Genomic DNA, 24,599 nt, shown 5'->3' with positions numbered 1-24,599 from the left:
TACCAATACTTTGCCATGGTACTGTGGCTTCAAAAGCATTCAAAATATCAGGCAGAAGGCTACAACAAGCTGGGAACACATCTAAGCAGGAGTCTGCGCTAATAGACAGCGACATGTCCTAACCTACCCTCATTACTAAAGCGTAGCAAGGTTTTTAGCGCCAGCCACGGTAGTAACAACTCCTATGCTCATAGGAATTCTATGAGCATCTGAGCTGTTACTACCGTGGCCAGTGCTAAAACCCACGCCATGTTTTGTAAAAAAAAAAGGGGGGGGGGGTGGCTAGTGAGCTGTGGACAGTCCTCCATAGCCCCAGGTACGTTAGATAGATTGTAAGCCCACCGGGACCGATAAGGAAAATGCTTGAGTACCTGATTGTAAAACTGCTTAGATAACCTTAATAGGCGGTATATAAAATCCTAATAAACTTGAAACTTCATTTACCCCCCTTTTTTTTTTATTTTTACAAAGCCACGCTAGCGGCTGCTGCAGGCAAAGGTCCTGAAGCCCTTTAAATCAGGCTTCGGGGTGGTTATCGCAGCGGCAGCCGCTAGCGTGGCTTTAATAGGAATTTTTTGAACACTGGAGTTTTTACCACTGTGGCTGGTGATATAAAAGACTAACATGCCTTCTTAAAGGGGGGAGTTAATTTGTAAAAACGCCACAGACTTTTTTTTTTTAAGATGAAGACGTTTCCTTCCTAAGATGAGAGAACTGAAAACAGATAGAACTGAAAGAGAACTGCAAAGGACTAGACCTTAAATGGAATTAGTAATATATTCATAGCTTCCCATTCCCTTTTCTTTCCTAACCCCAGTTGGATTAATTCCTGATCTGCAAGCATTCCTTTGTTAACTTTTAATCGTAACTAAATACAGACTGATGCCAGAAAGGGGAGGGGGATAGGAAGCAGCCTGGTGTGAAAGCTTTCTGACTGAAGTTCACTACAGATCCCTTCTTTACGGGGCTCAATAGCACAAAAGTGCTCAGAGCAGGCACTTAAGGGCGAGCAGGATGTTTCCCAGAATGGATGATGGCGTGAGGATGGTTGAGAGCCAGAGCACAGGCAGGACGAGCAACTGCTACAAGGTGGCGCTGCAGGACCGGCTCCCCCAGTGCTTTCAGCAGCTGATGCCAAGGCACTTGTGGAAAGAAGTCAAGGCCCTGTTCTCCTTAGCGGGACCGCTGGTGAGAGTGATGGAGGGGCCTCGGCAACTCCTGGAGCTCAGGCAAGGGTGGGGTGGGGTTATGCACACCTTTTTGGAAGAAATTCACCCGAGAAGTGTACAACAAAAACAAGCTAGAACATATGCAATAAGACAGCAGTACAAATATTCAGAGTTCACATGGCATCGTATTCTACTTACGATATCAGCAAAATATGCATTAAAACATCTAAATAGGCAGCATAGGGTGTAATTTCAGATGGAATACATAGAGTAATATGAGTTAAATAGAAATTAAGGGGGATTAATTTAAGGACAAAAATTGCATGTGGAGTTGGAAAAGGTGCAGAAAATGGTCTCGGCTAGAGTACTGCAAGAGTGCGTAAAGCACATTTTGCTACAGCATGTGCAAATGGTGTTTCTATGTTGACTTCTTCCATTTAAAGGCTTGGAAGAAGAGCCGAGTTGTTGCCCTGCTTCCTGAAGTAGCAATAATCTTGGGTTAAACAAAGCCATTCTGCAATGCTATAAATCAGTGGTCTCGCACTCAAACCCTTTGCAGGGCCAAATTTTGGATTTGTAGGTACTTGGAGGGCCTCAGAAAAAATAATATTTTATTAAAGAAATGACAATTTTGCATGAGGTAAAATGCTTTATAGTTTATAAATATTTCCTTATGCCTAAGTCTTAATAATAATATTGTTATTTATAGCTAAAGAGACATATAATCAAGAAGCTGTTTTATTTTACTTTTGTGATTATGATAAATATACCGAGGGCTGAATGATGTCTGGCTGGTGGCCAATAGGATTGAGTCCTCATTACAGGCTACTGTATCTAATTTATGTCATTTTTCCTCAGATATAACTGTTAAAGTTAATGAGCAACAATCTCAGATAAAGTCTTTGGAAAATACAGCAAACAGCTATTGCTAATATTAAGGATATTGCTTCATATACAAATGGAGAAAATGGAGAACTTAATGAGACAAAGGAACCTTAGATTCCTTAACTTCCCTATTACAAATTATTTGGCACCATTGGAACTCCTAAGAATGTACCTGAAGGATATTTTACAATACCCTCGGGTGGATTCCTTTGTACCAGATAATTTATATTATATTCCTAGGAGTTCCAAAGAAATAAGGGAAGAAAGGGAAAATGATAGGCTGGTCTCACCAGACAGCTTGAACATCTCCCAATTTCTGGAATCTTCTAAAGATTTGATAACTAAACATGCTACATTATTGGTAACTTTTAAATCTGAGATGGAAAAACCACAAATTCTTAAATTATACTTTGTAAATAAGAAAGCACTGTTTTGTGGACAACAATTGACTATTTTTCCGGATGTGTCCAGACAGACACAATTTAGGAGAAGGCAATTTCTACGGCTTAAACGTCAACTTTTGACCGTGGGAGCTGCATTTTTCCTAAAATTTCCTTGTAAGTGCCTTGTAACATATGGGAATGATAAATTTATTTTTGTAGATCCATTACAGCTAGAAAACTTCTTGAAAGATAAACCTGTGCAGAAAGTTTCAGATACTAATTTGGTTGAAGATAAAAAGTGACATATTTGATTGAGGCCTATTTTGCCTGCCAGGAATACTCTATTTTGTTTTAATTGGTTTCTCATTATATAACTTAAAGTGTAGTAGTATTTGGCTCCATTAATGTGGACTGGAATTGATGTTCATTTTTGCCTGATTAGATTTGTTTTATGTATGACATTGTTTATTTTCCTGTATTTTGTTATCTTTTAGTAACAAAAATCAATAAAGTAAAGAGAGGAAAAAACAACAACATACCGAGGGCCTTAAAATAGTACCTGGTGGGCCACATGTGGCCCCCCAGGCTGTGAGTTTGAGACTACTGCTATAAATGAAAGGAGAAATTATGTGGATTATTATACAAATTAACTGAAATTCACAGGAGGATCATTGCTAACACTTACCCCCCTCCTCCCCTTTTTTTACTAAACCGCAATAGCAGTTATTAGCACGGGGAGCCACGCTGAATGCGCCGCGCTGCTCCTGACATTCATAGGGGGGTCTCTTACTAAGGCGCGCAAGCTGATTTAGCGTGTGTTAAATGCTAACGCGCCATTATATTATATGGACGGGTTAGCATTTAGCATGTGCTAAGATTTAGTGCACGTTAAATCGGCTCTTGCGCCTTAGTAAAAGACCCCCTGTGCTAATGCCACCGCCCCACCCTAGCTGCTGCTCATTCCTTTTCTGCAAGCCATCTTCTGCTTTGGTTTAGAAAGAGCATAAAGAGGGCAAGCCTTTGCATTGTAAAAATCAAACAACGAATCTCAAATTATCTGAGTGAGAGAGAATTTTCCAGGATACAAAATGATCATCTTTGCCACCTAGAACAGGGCACAGCAAGCAAAGAAATGATTATAATCTGTTAAAATACATTAAAATCTAACATATCCCCTGGTCTTGATGGATTTACTTGTGAATTTTTTGAGACATTCAAAGCTCAGTGAACATCATCTTTACAGAACGGAGATAATTCAAGGTTTTGTTTTAATATCTGTTCAGTTCCTGTCTCAGCTAATGACTTTCATGATCAATGTTGTAAGCTCCATATTCTGTGGCCACCTGGGGAAGGTGGAATTAGATGCAGTCACCCTTGCAACATCTGTAAGTACTATTCTAATACCTTTTAAATCATGTATTTTCTTCTTCCAAGCTTCCTTTCTTGCAGCGGTGTTATCATTCCTATCCTTCACCTGCCTTCCCCCCTGAATCCTTTGTCTATTTAGCTTAATTACTTCAGCCAGTTCCTGCAGTTCAGAGCTCTTCAAAGAACTATTATCCAGGCTATTCTTTGGCTGGGTAGCAGGGCCAGCATTACAAGGATGCAACCAGGCAATTGTGCGCCGATACTGAAAGAGGTATAGCCAGTTGTCGGACTTTAGAGCCACCTCTCAAATTAGTACTGATCATCTTCTACCCTCCCTCCTCCAGCTAGGATTTGGTAAAATATCTCGAAGAGTGCTCTCAACCTCACTTACTCTGAACAGAATTTGGATGTTCTGCCAGCTTGAGCACAGCATTAACTGCTAGAAATTCAACCAGTTACCCTTTTACTTTTCCTACAGAATGTAGTAGAATTAAAACATCATTCATTTGCTATAGCACTGGTTAATAACTAGGGCTGACATTGATTAATCATGATTACAATTTTTAATCGCATAAAGCTTCCCCTCCCCCTCACATTTCCTTCTATACACGTGGAAAATATAGATAGCAGAAGTAAATTCTCAGAACCGACAAGTTTTAATTACTAAAATGAAAATAAATCATGTTTCTTACCTTTGTTGCTTGGTGATTTTATTTTTCTAATCATTTTGTTCCGTCTTTAAAATCACCAGGCAACAAAGGTAAGAAATATGATTTATTTTCATTTTAGTAATTAAAACATGTCGATTCTGAGAATTTACTTCTGCTGTCTATATTTGTCACTGTACGCGTATAGAAGGAAATGTGAGGGTGAGGGGAAGCTTTATGCGATTTAAAAATTGTAATTTTGATTAATTGCGATTAATTGATATAGAGCCCTATTAATAACTGTAGTGAACAAAACAGCCTGGCTGGAATTGGCCATAAAACTCACAGAATGTCCAGGTTAATATTGCTTAGCTCTTGCATACTGGACCTTTCGCTGTACTTCTGTCATGTGCTCCCGTATGGTTGGTTGGCCTCTTTACCATTTTTACCTTGCATTTCAGGTGATAGTGGTGATAGGTATTTCTGTGGGAACTGGCCTGGCTTCAGCCTGTGACACTCTCATCTCCCAGGTAGGAGAAACAATGTTGTTCATGATCTCTGGTGCTCTGAAAAAGGCATTACAAAAAAAGAAATTGGACGACTTCAAATAGTGCAGAATACAGCTATCAAGATTATTTATGGCACTAAGAAATTCGATCATGTTTCACCTTTCCCGTTCAGCGCACATTGGTTACCCATTGAACACAGAATTAGTTATAAAATCTTACTCTTAACCTTTACAGCATGCTTAAATAATCAACCAGAGTTCATTGACAGACTTTTTAAATTCCTTATAATCCCTCAAAAACGCTTCGTTCAATGTCACAAAATCTTCTTGTCATACCATCATTAAAATTAATTAATACGTTGCGTTCCAATAACTTTTTAAAAAATTTCTTCGTTTTAAAGCCATAAGTAAGTGCAAAATAAAATACAATCATATAATTCTATAAAAGCACTTAAATACAATTACAGTTATAATCTACGACAAAAAGATTATCATCCCCCGCCCCATCTAAGAACTAGACTCAAATTGAAAAATACATTCCAACCCGCCCTGGACGTGTATGACCACAGGGTATAATCAGCAATCACTCTTTGCAAAATTTTGTCAATGGCTCCCAATCTTCAGAAACTTCTTATAATATCCCTGATGTATGGCCATATTACGTTCCATCTTAAAAACATGACAGAGAGACTCCCACCAAAAGGAATACTGTAGTTTTTCCAATTCCTTAGAATAAGCTGTATGGCAACCCCTGTCATAATAAATAGAAGTTTTTATTATTATGGGATGTATTTGGCTTTTAGCTCTCATTGTGCCAAATAGCACAGTGTCATATGTTAGTGCCACTGGATTTTCTATTACTTTGTTTACCTGATCCCAAATGGATCTCCAAAATTGAAGTATCAAGGGACAATAAAATAATAAATGATCTAATGTATTCCAATAATTTTACTGTCACTGCCCCTTCTCTCTGAATCATTTGCACTGCGAAACCGTAACAAAACAATTCAAATCAAAATTAAAAACATTTTTGTTCCAGGATGCCTTTGAACAATAACTGTCCTCTTAAGGACAAAAACAAGTTTCATCTCTTTTTATCCTAACCTATTGTTCTTTCCCTTTTTTGTTGCACTATCACTTTCACGATTGTAGTTCTTCCCTTTTTTCCTATTGTTTGAAATTAGTCCATATGTCTTATGTGTTTCACTAAATTAGTTTGGTATTGTTTAGTATCCCTAATTTTAACCTGTTTTTATGTTAATTTTATATTGTACACCGCTGAGAAACCTGATTAAGCGGTTTAAAATTTTTTAAATAAACTTGAAACTCAGAGGGACGACTCTAAGAACAGTTTCTCCTGCAGATTTATGCATGAGTACACCTACATTTTATTTTGTTAACCTATTTTTAGGAGTGTGTGTGTGTTGGGGTGGGGGGGACAATGTCCTAGAAATCTGCTTATCGGGGGGGGGGGGGAGGATTCTATAAATGGTGCTTACCTTAGACATCGCTAGGTGTGCTAATCATGAATGCCTAATTGTGCCTAACTAAAATTTGCACGCATTTTTTAAAAATTTGTTTAATTGGCACTTGGTACTTGATCACGCCATTAGAAAATGATTAACAATAAATTTTAAAAGTGAGTTAATTAGGGTTGTGTGTGGAATACCACATAGTGCCTAGCGATGCCTAAGTCAAGGTGTCTACTGGCACCTAATGACACCTACCTGAAAAGTAGGCATGGTTAGGGGCAGAGAATTGATGTGATTGACATAGGCTTCGCTAGGTATCTGTGTTAGGTGCCGGTAAACTAAGCCAGGAAAATCCTGTCCTAATATATTGGTGCCTACCATAAGGATGGCTAGTGAAGCCTAAGCACGCCTAAACGCTACTATGATTCTATAAGTGGTATCTAGTGGTTGATTGCCAACCAGTGCCTATAAATTAGGTGCAATTAGGCCCAATTATAGAATCAGGCCCATCATGCCTAAAACTTTTTCTTACATAGGCGTCATTTACAAACCTCATGTTGTGAGTAATTGACTTCCCCAATGCCTTTCTGTATATTTAGATGTTTCAGCTGTTCTCTTTGTTGATGTAATATGAGGTTAAGGGTGATTTTTGTTATTTTCTTGATGCATCGCTTTGGAAACATTTGCGCCAGTATGAAAGAAGGCCATCTTTGTAGCACGCGGTGGGGGAACTGGAATGGGGTTTGCATGTGGGATCCAGCAAAGTACCTTAGTGTGTTTCTGTTTGTTTTTTAGTCCTTATAGACTGCCCTTCGCTGTAACAGCAGAGCGGTTTGCAAATTTAAAAGCAAAAGAAAGGAACTCTATTATCAAAAGTCTATAAAAGCTGCACAGTCTGGAATCCCTCCCTAAGTTCCAATCCAAAAGGGTCTAATTACAGTAGATAATAAAAATCTTCTACGAGTGTGCATTCTTGATCCATTCGCTTGATCTATAATCTGAAGAAGTATGATCATGTTCCACCGTACTATCGTCAACTACATTGGCTACCGATTGAAGTTTAAATTAGGTTTAAGTTTGGATGTTTTGTTTTAAGGCACTGGCAGGCCTAATCCCAGAATATCTCTTGGAATCTTTTACAATTAATAGCTCTAAGCACTTCAGGAAATCACACGCTCTAAGGGCTGTAAATTTAAAAGATTTCAACAATATCTGTTGTCCTTCCAAGCAGCATTATGCGATAAGGATTTGAATTTCTTTTTTTTTTCTTTTTTTTAATTCTTTATTAATTTTTATTACTAACAAAAAGTACAACACAATATTCACATTTGAATTTCTTAATTATGCCAGTTGATTCTTATCAACAATTTCGACGTTCTTCAAAGACGTACCTTTTCATAGAATCCTTTGGAAATTAGGCATGCTTTGCCTCTTATTGTCACCTTTTGTGTGAACTGCAGAGAACTTAGTGGTAATTGCGGTATAGAAGTGAGTTTTTACGTTATGTTATATTTCTGCAGACGTTTGGAAGTAAGAACCTGAAGCGTGTAGGAGTTATCCTGCAGCGGGGAATCCTTATCCAGCTCCTCTTCTGCTTCCCCTGCTGGGCTGTCTTCCTTAACACAGGCCAGATCCTCGCACTGTTCAGACAAGACCCGGCAGTGATCAGGTCAACCGAGGCTTTCACGTCTTCTGTTCTAGTTCATTGCTAACAACTCTCATGCTTCTGCATCAGTTATTTACTGCAGGTTGCATTTTAGGCAATGGGAGGGATGTATTAGAGCATGCTAAGGTGGTGGTATATGTCGGTAAATCCAGCCCATTTGTTTGAACGATGAGTACAGGTTAAGCATTACAATCCATTTGAACTGAACAGTAAAAAATGTAGCGCCCAATATTCAAAACAATTTAAGGGGGCAAAAGAGGCTCCTGCTTTCTTAAATCACGCTCTGTGCGCTGACTGCTGATATTTAACGCCACTTAAGCAGACAGGACTGCTGAATACCAGCACTAAACAGCCATTTAAAAGGTGAGCAAGAAAGAGGCGGAGCTAGAGAGGAGCCAGGAATATTCAGTACTGGTACAATATTCAGTACTGTTGCTTGAATAGCTAAGTGACCGAATAGGACCACATCAATAACAGTCCCAACTTGCTTGCTTAGCTTTGTAGGTGCCGGTGCCAGCACTAGATATCAGCCGGCACATGCATAGCTTCAAAGTAGTAGCAAGGGATATGGTTGAAATCTCCTCCCAACACCCCCCAACCCTCCCCTGCAAACAAACCACCCCTCCAGGTACCCTCCTCAACTCAGATTCAGTTCTAGAATACTAGTGGAATCCAGTTGTGCCTGCACTTAGACCAACCAGAGAACTGGGGTAAGTGCAGGTGTCTAAATGTAGCAGGGGCACACATAAGTTCCAATATTCTGTAAGTTGCATGCATAATTTGAAGCCCTGCCCTTGCTCTGCCCCTGCCCTCTTGCAAATACACACTGTGTAAGTTAAGCAGGTGTTTTAAAATAGCGTTTAGGCGCCCTGTTACTGCTTATGCAAGTATTCTAAACATTTACATGCACAATAAATGTTAGACTTGCTCTTAAAGCAGCCAAATTCAGCCACTCTATATATAGCTAAGCAGCCTATTCTTTTAAAGGCCTTATGTAAACCACTTAGCTCTATGACTAGCAGATGAATATTGCTGCTCTTTATATATAGGGTTACCAGATGTCCAGAAAACCCCAGACATGTCCTCTTTTTAGAGGACTATCCAGGTGCCTGGATGGATCTGATCTAATCTAATACAAGATTTCTGAATTGCTCCAATACCATTTACTTCAAGGCAGTCTGTCTGGGTTCTGGAAGACCCTGAGCTTGGGAGCGTATCTGGAGGTCCTCCAAGCATGCGCGGATGTGATGCAATGACATCACAGGCATGCGTGCATACATGTGACATCATCGCGTTGCATCCGTGCGCGCTCTGAGGCCTTCCAGACGTGGCTCTAGGCTCAGTGTAAAAGATGAGGTTCATGTGGGGGCAGAACAAGATGTGACGGGGCAGGGTCACTGGGTCCTCTGTTTTTAAATTTTATTTTTTTATAATAAGGAAATCTGGTAACCCTATCAATATATCTAGTCATTCAACCCTTGCTCAATCCTAACTCTGCTATGGAAGACCAGGTAGAGATGAAGTAATTAACAGGGGGAAATCAGCAGCAAAGTTAAGTTTCTGACTCTCCTGCTGGTTTGCTCTGGAAGTTGCTATGTTAGCCCTTGGTTGTACTCGCATAATGTCTATAAGTTCTGCCGCCACAGTTGCTAGATGTGATGCTAGAGATACATCGCTCACCATCTGGCAGTAGCTACACTAGTTACTATGGTTACCAGACGTCCAGGAAAACCCAGACATGTCCTTTTTTTTTAGAAGACTGGGTTCCCGGAAGGACTTTTCAAAACCCGGTAGTTTGTCTGACAAGTTCCGGCCGCATCTGGAGAGCCTCTGAGCATGCTCCAGGCCCTCCAGATGCGGCTGAAGCTTGTCAGGGAAGAGAGGAGGCTGTGTGGTAGGCGGGGCTGGAGGCTGTACTGGGTGGGGCTGAGGCAGAATGGGGCGGGGGTCTTATGTCCGGGATTTTACGGAAGAAAACATGGTAACCCTAGCTAGACCTACTTGGATGGGCCCACAGTTAGGTTGGGTGGGTCTTCCCAAACTACCCTCTATCCCCCTTTACATAATTTATCCTGCATCTTGCCTCCTCTCCTTCTGCCCCTGGATCTGGCATTTGCTGCCATCTTACCCCCACCAGCGGCCTTGTAACTGTGCCTCAGTGTACCTCAGTTCCTGGGTGGCAGTGGCATTAGTGACATGCATCCACTACTCGTGCTGATCCTGCAAGCTTCTCTCTGCCACCTACTGCCATAGAGAAAACAGGAAGTGACATCAGTGAGGGTGAGGATCAGCAGAGGAAGCAAATATATGTTGCTCTTCCTGCCTGAAAAGGTGAAAGAGGTTCAGTAAAGGGAAGTTTTAGACAGAGGGAGGAGTTGCCAGGCTGGTGAGTAGGGGAAAATGCCAGACCCAGGAGTGGGACAGAGGAGAAAGGCGGCCATTGTTGAATTGTCTTGGGTGGGTATGGGCCCACCATATCTATGCCACTGAGCTGCATTGTGTGCCATTCTAAATGTGGCTGAAGGTAGGGGAGGGAATTTCCTGTCCTGGAGAGGGGAAGGTATGCAGAAGCAAACAGGTATAGCATTTTTATTTATTTTTTTAGCTGAGGCTGTTATATACATATTTATATATATGGTTTTTATTTTCCATTTTTCCAGATTAACTCAGGCTTATGTGATGATTTTCATTCCTGCTCTTCCCGTAAGTTGATGCTACTGTTCGTCTATTCTTCTTTTCTCCACACTGTAATAGAAAAGATGTGATGTGTGCTGTTCCTCACGGCAGGAGGTGTTGAGCAGAGGTGACTGCCTCTGGCCTTGTGTTTCCAATTGTCTGCAAGCTTCAGGTGGCCTTCCTTAAGAAGTTCCTGCTTTGTCACTCGCTCCTTCTCACACACATTCCCCATCCAACATGACGACCAACCCTGGACGAGGCTGAGCATTGATGAACTTGCTCCAAACCCAGTCCTCCCAACCCTCACCCTTCATGGCTCTTTTCATCTTTAAGGACCATCTAGTGATATGTATAATGAGCTGTTCAGAAATGGACACCATAATGCCAGGTGAGGTGTGATAACTGTGCCACCCACAACTCTTTAATAACTACTGTAGGTTCAGGTTGTGGTCACAGTACCTCTATAGCAATGAACGTGCACAAGGCAGATTTGCATATAGTAGAGGTGACAGGTATGCAAATCTGCTTCATGCATATTCATTAGGGATATCTTGAAACCTTGACTGGCTGGGGGTCCTTCAGGATAGGTTTAAGAACCACTACTCTATAGAGCATTGGTAAGGTATATGTGCAGTTGAGGCACAGAGCTGAGGAAAATATAGCAGTAATAAGATGCCTTGAGACTCCAAGCTTCTGGATGGCTTTTTCTGGGAATAGAAAAAACCCAAAACAAAACTGCAGAAAAATGTACAAGATGCAGAAATGTATTCAATAAAAGTCATAAAAACATATATAACATACAGAAACCAAATGTATCCAAAAATTGGTCCTCGTTCTCGTGTGTACTGGACCCGACACTTCCCGTGTTTCGAAAAACACTTTTTTTTAAAATAAATCTTTATTCATTTTTTAAACTCACAATAAGTAGAACACAAATACAATCATTTTATACTTTAACATTACTTATTATATCATCAAATTATAGCTTTCATCAAATATCCCCCCTCCCTTATATCCAACAATTAATCATAAGCAGAAGAAATCATAAAATATTCCCACCCCACCACACCCTAGACGTGTATAAACAAAAGGGACTTAATATTTATTCTATGCAATAATTTAAGTCTTTACAGTAGCTTGTTAATGGCTCCCAAATAACTTGAAATTTCTTAAAATTTCCTTGCTGCATGGCAATTATCCTTTCCATTTTGAAAATGTGACACAAAGAGTTCCACCAAAAGCTATAATTCAGTCTATCCTAATTTTTCCAATTATTTGTAATCTGTTGTATGGCAACCCCTGTCATAATGAGTAGAAGCTTATTGTTAGATGATATTTGGCTTTTTGCCCTCATTGACATGCCAAACAATACGGTATCATAGGATAATGCCACCGGATTATCTAACAAATTATTTATTTGACCCCATATTGATTTCCAAAAAGCAAGTATTAATGGACAATAGAATAACGAACGGAACAGTATTTCTTAGTGCAGCGTTTGAGATTTTGTTTATTTTCATCCAATTTGGTTTTTTGAAACTCTACGTACCATACATCTGGGACCCCCTGAGGAAGAAGTGTTTTTCGAAACACGGGCCGTGTCGGGTCTGGTACACATGCGCTGGGAGCCCTACTCTAAACTCCTAAAGAACAGCTGTGTCGGGAACGACCATAAAATCGCTTCCCGGATTGTGTGCCAGTATATAATGTTACTAATACTGTTATGATGAAACACTTATCTTTACCGGCTCTGTGCAGGATCAGGCCCACGTGTCTTTCATACACACCTCTGTCCTTGTGGCAAGTCTGCTCAGCCAAAGCCGATCGGCATTTAATCTCTGTGCTCACAAGAACAGCGGTGTGTATGAAAGACATGTGGGCCTGATCCAGCACAGTGCAGGGAAAGATAAGTGTTTTATCATAACAGTATTAGTAATATTATATACTGGCACACAATCCGGACGCAGTCCAATTACATTAGCGGGAAGCGATTTTATGGTTGCTCCCGACACAGCTGTTCTTCAAGAGTTTAGAGTAGGGCTCCCAGCGCATGTGGCCGGAAATTTATTGAAACATTTGAAAAGTATTTATTATTGAAAAAATATTTATTATTGAAGGTAGGAATACTTGGAGGAGGGTTTTTGTTAATGCCGATGAGGTAACTCTAAGACTAGCCTGAATGCTTATGTTTAAATCTGTTTATTGGTTTTCAAAAGTACAAGAAAAAACAACCATCAAATACAATCAAGAGTCCCCTACAGAAACCCCCCCCCTACCTCCCCCCATGGGAACAGCTACTCCAAAGTCCAACATATCAGTTCAACAGTCTGCTGCGCACCGTCGGTGTTAAAGTAGAACAAAAGGGTAACCAACATTTGAGATGTAGGGCACCACGTCTAGAGTCCATATCAGAAATGTCTAAACATTCACATCCCACAAGTTGGATCATCTGGGTTCGCCAATGCGTGAATGCTTATAAAATTAGCAGCAGGCACAAGTCTGAGGCTTTTTCTCCCCCTTTACAAGATTCCTGAAGCATAGTAGTGGCTTTTTGAGTTTTAAGTCCACAGTGCGTTGTTGAGCCTTAGGAAGAGGTTTAAAATGATGCTATTGTAAAGGAGTAAAAAGTGAAATCTCTTTTTTTTTTTTGAGAACAGGATTTGCACTAAGGGTATTTGAGTTTTTCAAGTTACTTAATCCCCCATTGCCCCAGGTACATTAGATGGAGTGTGAGCCCACCAGGACAGATAGGGGAAAAATGCTCGAATACCTGAATGTACATCACTTAGGTTATAAGTGGTATATAAATGATAAAAATAAATAAACAATTGTGTTTCTTACATAGCCAACAAAATTAGTGAATGTATTGTCTTAATGCATTTGTGAATCTTGCTTTCCCTACATACTCCTAGGGAGCTTTTAAAAGCCATATTTTTCCTGTGGTAGCAGAAAGAAGGCCACAGGCAGATTTTGTAGGCAATGAAGGTAGTGAAGCAATTGAGGAAATGATATATTTTTTTTATGTTTGTGGTTGTGTATGGCTTTTATTGTACAATTTTTAAACTGTCTTGAATTGCTTTGTCCAGATCTGGTGGGATATAAGGTTTTATACATCAAATACGGTGACGGGACAAAAGCACGCCGGACAAAGCCGTACCGACATTTCAGCCCAGACAATTGCACGCAAAACTCCAGCGCGCCGCTGTAAAAGTTAATTTTAAAGAGCTCCAACGGGGAGTATGGGGGGAACCCCCTCCCCCACTTTACTTCATAGTGTTCACGCTGCCGTTGGGGGGGTGCAACCCCCCAACGGCAGCGTGAACACTATTAAGTAAAGTGTGGGGGGGTTTCCCCCCACACATACCCTGTCGGAGCTCTTTAAAATTAACTTTTACAGCAGTGCGCAGGAGTCTTGCGCCAATTGTCTGGGCTGAAATGTTGGCGTGGCTTTGTCCCGCGCACGAATGACTGTGAACCATCAAATACATTTGTCCGGTCTCCCTAGTCATTCTACCTCTCTGTACTGCTAAGCTAGCCTTTATTTTTATACAATAAAACCGTGGCACAGCTAATGTCATGTGAATAAAAACATGCGTTCAGTTTCAGTCACAAGTTTCTTTCTTTATCTTTATGGCAGGCAGCGTTTCTTTACCAGCTAGAGACAAGATACCTCCTGAATCAGGTATAGTCCCTTCTACTTGTCCTTCCTGTACAGATACTGGGATGGCTTCATTGTCTGGTGGGCACCAGGTGTTCTCCTTGTTTCTTGGCACTTTCAGAGGAGCTGAGTGGCAGGTTTTCTTCCTCTTGACTAACCCTTGTGTTGCCAGGATATATTTTTTTTTAAGTTCAAAAAATTTTATTGAGTTTAGTAGATGAAGTACAATAAATGTTAACAAGGCAAGAAACATGCATGCCGTACCAATGCAAAGATTCACAAAATATTATCTGCATAATGTAATACAGCAGGCAGACCTATGCCTATTGTGAACACTGTAATTTACCCCCCCCCCCCTTTACAAACTGCGATAGCGGGATTTAGCGCAGGCCGGTGTGCTAAATGCTCTGCGCTGCTCCCGACACTCATAGAGTTCCTATGAGCATCAGGAGCAGAGCATTCAGCGCACCGGCCTGAGCTAAAAAATGCTATTGCGGTTTTGTAAAAGGGGGGTTATTTAGTTATTAAAACCTTTTGTATACCGTTTGCAAAAAAATTAAACAGTTTACATCCGTAAAAACAGGCATAAAATAAAAAAACAAACTAGATTTTAAAAAATGACATAATTAACAATTTCTTCTCTCCAAGTGTCTGCTAATAAAGCACAGGAATACAATAGGAAACATGTTTAAAAAGATTATGTTCTTCAAATGCCAGCTAATAAATCACTGAGTTTTTAACTGTTTCTTAAATTGAAACCGGTTTAAACACAGTCGCAATTGGCCCACCAGAGCATTCCACGGTATAACGCCAACAATACAGAAAGTCATCACTCTAGTCAGTGTCTGCATAAATTCCCTGTGCTATTGGAATTAATAGCTTTTGATGTTCGGATCGTAAAGATTTATTCAGTGCCACAGCTTGTTGAAAATACCATGGTGTTTGATGGTAATAGTCTAACTACTGTAAACCGAGTTGATTTTTCTTGGATTGAAAACTCGGTATACAAAACTAAGCATTAGATTAGACTAGATTAGATTAGAAACAATTTTACGTTGTACCCAGAATAGAACTGGAATTGGTATAATATGTGCCATCCTGTTGACTCCCATTACTAACCTAGCCGTGGCATTTTGTACTAATTGTAACGCTCTCCCTCTTGTTTTTGAAATTCCAAGATAGAGAGCATTACAGTAGTCTAACCTAGACAGAACCATCCCCTATACAACAGTTCGAAAATCAGAAGGGAAAATCCAACGATTTCAAGCGATAGAGCATATGAAGTTGGTTAACACATGCCTTAACAGTCTTAATTATTTGCAGCTTCATGATCAGGCCTGAATCCAAAATAACCCCCAAAACAGTAATTTCTTTCTTCACAGGTAGTGTCATCCCTAAAACAGTTAAGGAATCAGGCCATAAGCGGAATAGAAATTTTTAAAAATGAAATAAATATTGTATTTATTGTTGACTTAGATGAATGCAAATGTATAATTAAGAACATAAGAATGGCTTTACTGGGTCAGACCAATGGTCCATCAAGCCCAGTAGCCCGTTCTCAGGCCAATCCAGGTCACTAGTACCTGGCTAAAACCCAAAGGGCTCCTTTTATCAAGCCGGAGGAGAGCCCGGAGATGTTTCACAGTTAACACTCTTCTGGGTGTAAGCCAAGTGACAGCCTGTACCGCTGGGAGTTTCCAGTGGGTGGCTGTGTGACTGAGGGCTCCCCCGTGTATACATAATAATTATTTATAGATTGTGTTGTGTAGCTCTGCCGATCCTGCTCTTGTCTCTCCCCCTTGTCTGGTTCTAGTTCTTGGGGTTCGGGAGGTTTCTCCTTTTTTCATTGATCTTTTCACCTCCCATTATTTTCAGGTTTTTGTGATTTTTCTATAGACTAATACAGGGCAAGCAGTGGCTTTCCCCATGGCTTTCTCAATAACACAATATGGACTTTTCCTCCAGGGTTTAATCTTCAAAAGAGGCTCCTGGCCGCTTAAATTCCATTAAGCTAGCCAGCTGCTAATATTCAGCAGTCCTTAACTGGGAAGAGCTGCTTAATATCACCACTGACTGGTCATCCCCTAACCAGCTAGGGCTGGACTGGAGGGAAGAGTTAGGGCAGAGAGGCAACTTTTCTGGTTAGTAGCGATATTCAGTCTGCTAATTAGTTAAAGATAGGGCAGCAAAACAGAGTTAACTGGGCACCTGTCTGAATATTGGCTGATTCTCAGTTAACTGGGTATACCCAGACATCCGATGCCAAGAGCTGTGCATGTCTTGGTTTTGAATATCTGGGGTTAGATAAGGCCACGACTGGAATCAGTTAATAAGCTGCCTCTCACTGCGCCTAAAATGTCTAACTTCTGTATTTTTCATGTATAACTTAAAGTGTTTTAGGTTATGCTCCTATTTGTGGGGGCTATGCAGAGGTATAACTTATATACAGGGTGCCCACAAAAACACTCCTTGATTTTAAATGTTCTTTTCCATCAACAACACTTTTCTGTCCTGGTCCAATCTATCATATTATCCCGGTGAGATTATTGAAATGTTATTTATCTTGGCATAACAAAGACTCCAACTGATACAAAATACCGCTGCAAAATTAATCTTTGGAAAAAGTAAATTTGACCATGTGTCTCCTTTGCTTCTAAATCTTCACTGGCTTCCAGTCCATCTCAGGATTCACTTTAAATGTATATGTATTACTTTTAAAATTCTATATGGTATCTTCAGCCCTCTTGTCTCTCTATTATGGAATGCTTATAGATTCTCCTATGCAAGAGGCTCCCAACAATTCAAACTCTCCCTTCTTCAGTGAGAGGAATCGAAGGAATCAAGAATTTCAGTCAATCCTTGGTCTTCAAACTTTCTCAACTGTGGAACGAACTTCCTCTTATCTTAAGGGGTCCTGATCCTTTTCAACTTTTTTGCAAATCCATAAAAACCTTTTTATTTGCTAAATACTTTGGAAATCAGTCATATGAATATTTTCTGACTGTTATCTTCTTTTTTATTTTTTATTTTTGTATTTTTGTATTTTTTTAAGTTTCTGTTAACCGAGTTGAGTTCCATATTGGTTGAAGACCCGGTATACAAAGCTAAGTTTTAGTTTAGTTTAGTTTTAGTTTATAAATAAGATGACAGCAAATACAAGTTCCAAAAAGCACAGTTAGCAAGATCTTACACAATCGCTTGCACTTTCACCCTTTTAAGCTGCAATTGGTGCAGAAGTTACAACCTTCAGACAACGCAATGTGACAAAATGACCAGATGTTCCTCAAGTGGCCCCTGAGGTCACCAGACATTACTGTTTGTGACTTTTTCCTTTGGGAGTATGTGAAAGACAGAGTGTACGTACCTTCAGTACCTGCAACTATGGATGATCTGTAGGAACGGAAATGAGATTACGCCAGATATGCTTCGGAGCTTGATTATCGCACCGGATTAGTGCACACTATAGTGCGCGCTTGTCAAAAATCTACCACCTGCTCAAAAGGAGGCGGTAGCGGCTAGTGCGCGCTATTCCATGCGTTAAGGCCCTAGTGCGGCTTTGTAAAAAGAGCCCTAAGCTTTAAGTGTTAAATCTGATTATATAAATATGTTTAAATCTTTCTAAATACTTTTAAATAGTTATAATGCTTAGAGTTGAAAATGAAGTCTTTCACTTTTTCATATAACATAATATCATTTATATTAGCTATTACTTAGCTTTATTCTTGTGGTCTGAATCAGGGACATGAAATTCACCGACATGTTTCGCTATTAAGCTTTCTCAAGGTGAAGTCCCTCATATTCAAGTCACCTTCCTCAAAGACCACTTTTTCCACATCTAGTAACACTTTAGAAATGATAAATAGTAGTATTAGATTCCTACTTGAATCTATTCCCCAATATGTCCACCTTAACCTCCACTCCCTTCTGTCTATCTTCTGCTTTTCTAAAACTAATGACACTCTTTTTTTATATATTATGTTTTTATTGTACACCATTTTGTTATTTGCTTAAAGAAAGGTGATTTATTAAATAAAGTAAACCATAATAAGTAGAAATGAGGGAGACTCATGCTATAAAATTCAGGGCTGAGATTTCTGTTTCCAGGAGGCAAACCTGCTGTCTCCTCTAACGTTTTTATATTTTAGGGGATCATCTGGCCTCAGATCATCACCAGCTCTGTGGCCAACATCATCAATGCTGTTGTGAACTATGTCCTCCTGTATCAGATGCATCTGGGAGTGGTGTGAGTAGATCCAGACTTTATAGGAGGTGATGTTCGTGAACTGCACGTTAGCATGAAAACCATGCATACTTTTTCATTTCTGGGATTTGCTTCAATTCTCAAAGTGAGAATGCTTCCCTGCTTTCCCTTTAAAACTTGCTGCGGTGCAAAAATTTCATGGGCATACTTTTCCGGAGAGTAGGATTTTTCATAGAAAATAATGCACTTAGATTATAAAATGCAATCTACAGACACAAGTCTTCTCCCCCGCCGGCCCTGAGAACACCTCTTTTCAGTGTGTGGTATGTACTTTCAGCGGGGTTGAGGGAGGGCAGATTTCAGACAGTCTTTTCACACCTGTTCTCTTATGCAGTAAAATGCTCAGTGCTCAGGATTATCTCTCAGGCCTCGATGCACAAAACGTTTCTGTGCCAGTAAGACTCGTTAAAGCAGTCTTACTGGGAGGGAAATTCTCCTGCCTGTGCTCCAATTCTCTGTGGCTGGTACCGAAACTCGTAGCAGCCATCGAGAACCCTATATAAAAGCATCGCAAAGAGCTCTTTAGTATTTAAATGAGCTCTCCTTCAGATGCACAAAAGGGAACGCCCCTCCCTTTTAGGGTCACTATATTCCATGCCAGGCCATATCCAGGCACCTGCACTCAATATCCAGATTTATGTGGCTGGCCTTCTTTTATGTGTTTGAGCTGGTGCAAAATTCAGTAGAGAATTTTTTTCTCATATATATGTAGTCATAAAAGCATAAGAATAACCATAATGGGTCAGAAAGAAGGTCCACTAGTCCAGTATCCTGTTTCTAACAGTGACCAATCCAGGACACAAGTATCTGGCAGAAACCCAAAGAATAGCAACATTCTGAAATCCCAAAGAGTGACATTCCATGCTACCACTCCCAGGGCAAGCACTAGGTTCCCCCATGCCTGCCTTCAGTAGCAGACTATGGACTTTTCCTCCAGGAACTTGTCCAAACCTTTTTTTAAACCCATCTAATCTAACCGCCGTTACCACATCCTCTGGCAAGGTGTTCCACAGCTTAACTACTCTTTGAGTGAAAAAATGTTTCCTCCTAATTCGTTTAGAAAGTATTACCATGTAATTTCATTGAGTTTTCCCTAGTCTTCATGCTTTCTATCAGGCAAATTATTTTACATGAATACAATAAAATATTTTAGCAATCTTTGACAATACAAAAAGGACCATATTTCTAGTAACTACATTATGTATGAATAAAACTTACCCCCTTCCCCCCCCCCTTTTATGAAGCTGCATTAAGGGTTTTTTTTTAATCGCAGGCCATGGTGGTAAAATCTCTGACACTAATAGGAATTCTAACCTTTCAGCACTCCAGAGTAGCTTTGTGCTACCATTCTATAATGGGTTAGGTGCGCTTTAATGTCATTATAGAATTGCAATTAAATGTTCTTTGTTGTGCTTGCATTTTGACGCCACTTTTTAGAATTACCTTCTTAGATTATAACCCAGGACTACTCAGTCCCAATTCTCGAGGTTCACAGGCAGATCAGGTTTTCAGGATATCCACAATGAATATGCATGAGAGATAAAATTTGCATGCAAATCTCTCTCATGCATATTCAATTTGGATATCATGAAAACCTGGTCTGCCTGTGGACCTCGAGGACCAGAATTCGGAAGCTCTATTATAATGTCTCTGGGGTATGGAAATACCTACTTGACCTCTAACTCACCTTGTACTCAGATTTGGAAATGAAAGTAATCAAACCCAAATTTTCCCACTTTTTGTTTTTGTACAGAGGTTCTGCCTGGGCTAATACCATTTCCCAGTTCTCTCAGGCCCTTCTTCTTTTTATGTATATTCGAGTAAGAAAACTCCATGTTAAAACCTGGGGAGGTACTGTAAAAAACCTTGTTCTTATATACTCTTGTCTCTTTTGATTATTATCTACTGTATATTTCTATAAATCGTGAGTTTGTATCTTTGTATGCACTACAGCATTGGTTCCCAATCCTGTCCTGGAGGACCACCAGCCAATCAGGTTTTCAGGATATCTCTAATGAATATGCATGGGGCAGATTTGCATGCCTGTTACCTCCATTATATGCAAATCTCTCTCATGCATATTCATTAGGGCTATCCCAAAAACCTGACTAGCTGATAGTCCTCAAGGACAAGGTTGGCAACCACTGCTCAACAGCAGTGTTTCTCAACTTGGTCCTGGAGTACCCCCTTGCCAGTCATGTTTTCAGGCTATCCACAATGACTATGCATGAAAGAAATTTGTGTACAACAGAGGCAGTGTATGCAAATCAAGCTTATGTATATTCATTGTGGATATCTTGAAAACCTGACTGGCAAGGGGGTGCTCCAGGACTGAGTTAAGAAGCACTGCCCTACAGGCTGTCCAATCCTCACCCATGGAAGGGAGATTGGAATGCCTCCCTGACTGCATTTTAATTTTAATCTGCTGACTGACATGTTTCATGCCTTTGATGAGTTATTAAATACTTTGAAGTCATAGTGACTGGAACATGGAGTTTTCTACAGTGTAATGCTAATATAATCAGGGGAAGTTGGAATCCTGTTTTTAATGTGTTTAATAACTGTCTAAAATACTAAAAATAAATAAATATGTAGTTCCATTTATTCATTAAACCTAGCTGCTTAAGACTAAATATCAGCACTTAAGTGGCCAAATACTGACTCCACCCCTCCACAACACCACCCAACATAAACTGACTTTGAGTTAGGTGCTAAACACAAATTTCAGCGGCACTTAGGGCTAGATTCACTAACCTCCAATCCATGTGCGATCCGTTTCCATTTGCTTTCAGGCTGACAAATTCACTAAAGGCCTGCATGCAAATGGAGATAATCGTTGGCACACCCCCAGCCAACTGCATGGATCGCTAAAGCCTTAATGGTAGTGACAGAAGAAACAGCCTCCTGTCACTGCTGTCAGGGCTTCTGCTGCCAGCTTTTTAAATTTTTTTTTCTTCGGGCAGATATTTTGTGCGTTTTACACACACAAAATATCTGCCCGATTTAAAACAAAAAACAACAAACTTCTCCTCCCAGCAAGTGCCCCGAACACCCCTCCTTCCCCAACCCCACAAAAAATTTGCCCCAACATCGTTAACCCCCCCCGACCGGCCCACCGCATCACCCACCTGAATGGCTCACTGCGCCACCCACCTGACCGGCCCACCCCTGGCCAGGCCTGGCCCGAACCGGCTCTCCTTATTTCAAAGTTGGGAGCAGGAGGGGTGCTCAGTCCTGCCTGCTCCATAGGCTGACCAACCCCCCCCGGCCGGGCTGGGGGGGGCCAAACCCGCCACCCCTGTACCTCAAAGTTGGGAGCAGGAGGGGTGCTCAGTCCCGCCTGCTCCATAGGCTGACCAATCCCCCTGGCCGGGCTGGGCTGGGCCCAACCCGCCACCCCTGTACCTCAAAGTTGGGAGCAGGAGGGGTGCTCAGTCCCTCCTGCTCCTTAGGCCTCCTGCAAAGTCTTCAGGGAGCAGGAGGAACTGCAAAGTCCTCCTGCTCCTGCCCCTCCTCATGACGCACTGCCAATGTGGGACTTAAGCCCCTCCCTGTTCATCACATGATGCAACTGGGTTGGGCCTGAGGCCCACATTGGCAGTGCATTAGTTGGCCTACAGAGCAGGAGGGACCAGACACCCCTCCTGCTCCCAACATTTTTACGGGAGGGGGGGTGGGCCGGTCGGGTGTGGTGGCCTGGTCAGGGGTGGGCCGTGCTGGCAGGAGGGAGGCCTAAGGAGCAGGAGGGACTGAGCATCCCTCCTGCTCCTAACTTTTATGTTCCGGGGTGGAGAGGGTGTCAGGGTAGGCAGCCGCAACTTTTTTTTAAATTAACTTTTTCCTTCCCATGGGCTGGCTCTCCTGCTCCCCCCTTCCAGGTAATCTTGCTGCCCAGACTCTCCTGCTCTCTGCCGCCTTCCATGCAGTGTGAGCCCATGGGTTTAAAGCGGGGCGAGCAGGCAGGAGACACGGGGAAGAGCAGGGCTTCTATGGAGCTGGAGAGTCTGAAAGACGTTTTCGACTGGCTCCAGCTTCTTGGGTTGATCGGCCAGCCTAGTCGGATCGTGAAATTTGTTTAGTGAATTGTGTCCCTACCTACTTTGCATGCAGTTCCCCTCATTTACATGTGTGGATCGGAATTATAAGAACATAAGAAGTTGCCTCCACTGAGGCAGACCAGAGGACCATCTCGCCCAGCGGTCCGCTCTCGCGGCGGCCCATCAGGCCCACTGCCTGAACAGTGGTCTCTGACTAATTTTACAAATTACCTCTAATCCTATCCTTCTACTCTTATCGGATTGCAAAACAGGTTAGTGAATACTGCAGGAGGGAAATCGGGTCGCAAAGGGCTCGCAAACCATCGCTACACGATCGGTTTGCTTAGTGAATCTAGCCCTTAGATGGTTAAGTGCCACTGAAAATTAGCAGCTAGTCCCAACCAAGTGATTTAATGGGTCAACAGCCAGCTAAATTGCTTTGAATATCAGCTGGATTATAACAAAGATCTTACATGCTGCTTATAAGATTTGTGCACCGTATATATATAATTCATCTTATTTTATATCCTCAGTGATGACTCATTTCACACGAGCAGACTCTCAATAACTCACCTCACTTGCCACCAGGCTACTACACTTTTATTCTTTGTAACTTCCTGATAACATCGAAATTCCTTATTTGTTTTTTTCCTCGTATTAAGAATATGTAAGAAATCTAACTTATCTTTTATCCTTCTATCAAATGTCAATTGTCAAGGGACCAACAATCAAGTGTACAGGCATGGCCTGGCATTAAATATCTGGGCATAAATTTAAACACTATGGTCAACATTTCAAGTCAGAGCAGATCATGGTATTTAAATACTTTCTCTCATATGATTGCCAGGAAAACTCATAAGTTTCAGCTGTCTGCTTAGAAATATTGGGGGTCAATATTCAGCCTTTGGGTGGTGAATGTTTTACTTACCGTTGCCAGCAGTATTCCTGGATATTCAAAGCCAGGACCTGTGCGGGCTTAGGCTTTGAATATCCAGTTCTTTTTAAGCTGGCTAACAAATAGCTGCTTAAGAACATATTCAGCACTTAAGCAGCCTTGGTTACCACATAAAGATAAGACAGATTTGTCTGCGGTCCCATTTATGCAGTAAACATGGCCGCTCACGTGCTGAACATCGGCCCTTAAGTAGCCATGTGCTAACTCCACTCCTGAAATACCCCCACAGTGCCAGTTTTGATTTTGCTAGCAGGGAATCAAATAATGCATATTATATCAGTTCTAAAGCAACTTCAATGGTTGCCAGTAAAATGTTGAGTGCAATATAAGATACTGATGTTAATCCATCAAACTCTTTATGGACAGGTACCATTGTATTTGCAGAAAGCATTACTATTCAGATGATTTTCTGAGGATAACTTCCAATTCCATCTTGGCTCTGCCCCTGGCACTATCTAGCACTATCTGGGTAGCATCGGGGTGATCTGCAAAGATTTTATCAGAATAATGTCACCAAATATCAGTGGTTGGCATGAGTAGGAGCTGCTCTTACCTGGAAAAATTCTACTGACTATTGTGCCCGTGGTGTTCACAGCAACAGGGAGCATGACCCACTGTTCTGTTGTGTCATCTAGAAACGAACCTTGTTTGTTTTTCTCCACACAGGATGGTCATGGGAGTGCCTTCAAGAATGGGGTTCTTACATAGGACTGGCCGTCCCTAGCATGCTAATGCTGTGTATCGAATGGTGGACCTACGAGATTGGAACTTTCCTCACAGGTTAATAATGAAGTAATATGAAAGGACCTTTGTGCAGATATTGAAAAGGATGCTGAACCTTTGGCGTTATAGGTCACTGGGGAGGCGATTCTATCGGTGCCCCATTTAGGCACCTGAAATGTAGGTGAGGATTT

The 24,599-nt window shown here is 41.2% G+C and overlaps 1 protein-coding gene across 3 annotated transcripts in view; it reads left to right on the top strand.

Annotated features, from left to right (window-relative positions):
- Nucleotides 1-994: 994 nt before the first annotated feature.
- The window catches only part of LOC117349298 (multidrug and toxin extrusion protein 2-like), an 85,926-nt gene continuing 62,321 nt past the window's right edge, over nucleotides 995-24,599 (top strand). For all 3 annotated transcript variants that reach the window (XM_033922569.1, XM_033922568.1, XM_033922570.1), the window contains exons 1-9: nucleotides 995-1,188; nucleotides 3,721-3,822; nucleotides 4,914-4,982; nucleotides 7,953-8,101; nucleotides 10,759-10,801; nucleotides 14,412-14,456; nucleotides 18,578-18,675; nucleotides 20,447-20,544; nucleotides 24,352-24,465. In XM_033922569.1, the coding sequence (XP_033778460.1) occupies nucleotides 1,015-1,188; nucleotides 3,721-3,822; nucleotides 4,914-4,982; nucleotides 7,953-8,101; nucleotides 10,759-10,801; nucleotides 14,412-14,456; nucleotides 18,578-18,675; nucleotides 20,447-20,544; nucleotides 24,352-24,465 (892 nt within the window). In that variant the 5' untranslated portion in view covers nucleotides 995-1,014. The remainder of the gene's footprint in view (nucleotides 1,189-3,720; nucleotides 3,823-4,913; nucleotides 4,983-7,952; nucleotides 8,102-10,758; nucleotides 10,802-14,411; nucleotides 14,457-18,577; nucleotides 18,676-20,446; nucleotides 20,545-24,351; nucleotides 24,466-24,599) is intronic.

The sequence above is a fragment of the Geotrypetes seraphini genome, chromosome 15 (genome assembly GCF_902459505.1).
Source record: "Geotrypetes seraphini chromosome 15, aGeoSer1.1, whole genome shotgun sequence".
Classification (NCBI taxonomy): Eukaryota; Metazoa; Chordata; class Amphibia; order Gymnophiona; family Dermophiidae; genus Geotrypetes; species Geotrypetes seraphini.
This window is presented reverse-complemented; position numbering and strand designations above follow the sequence as displayed.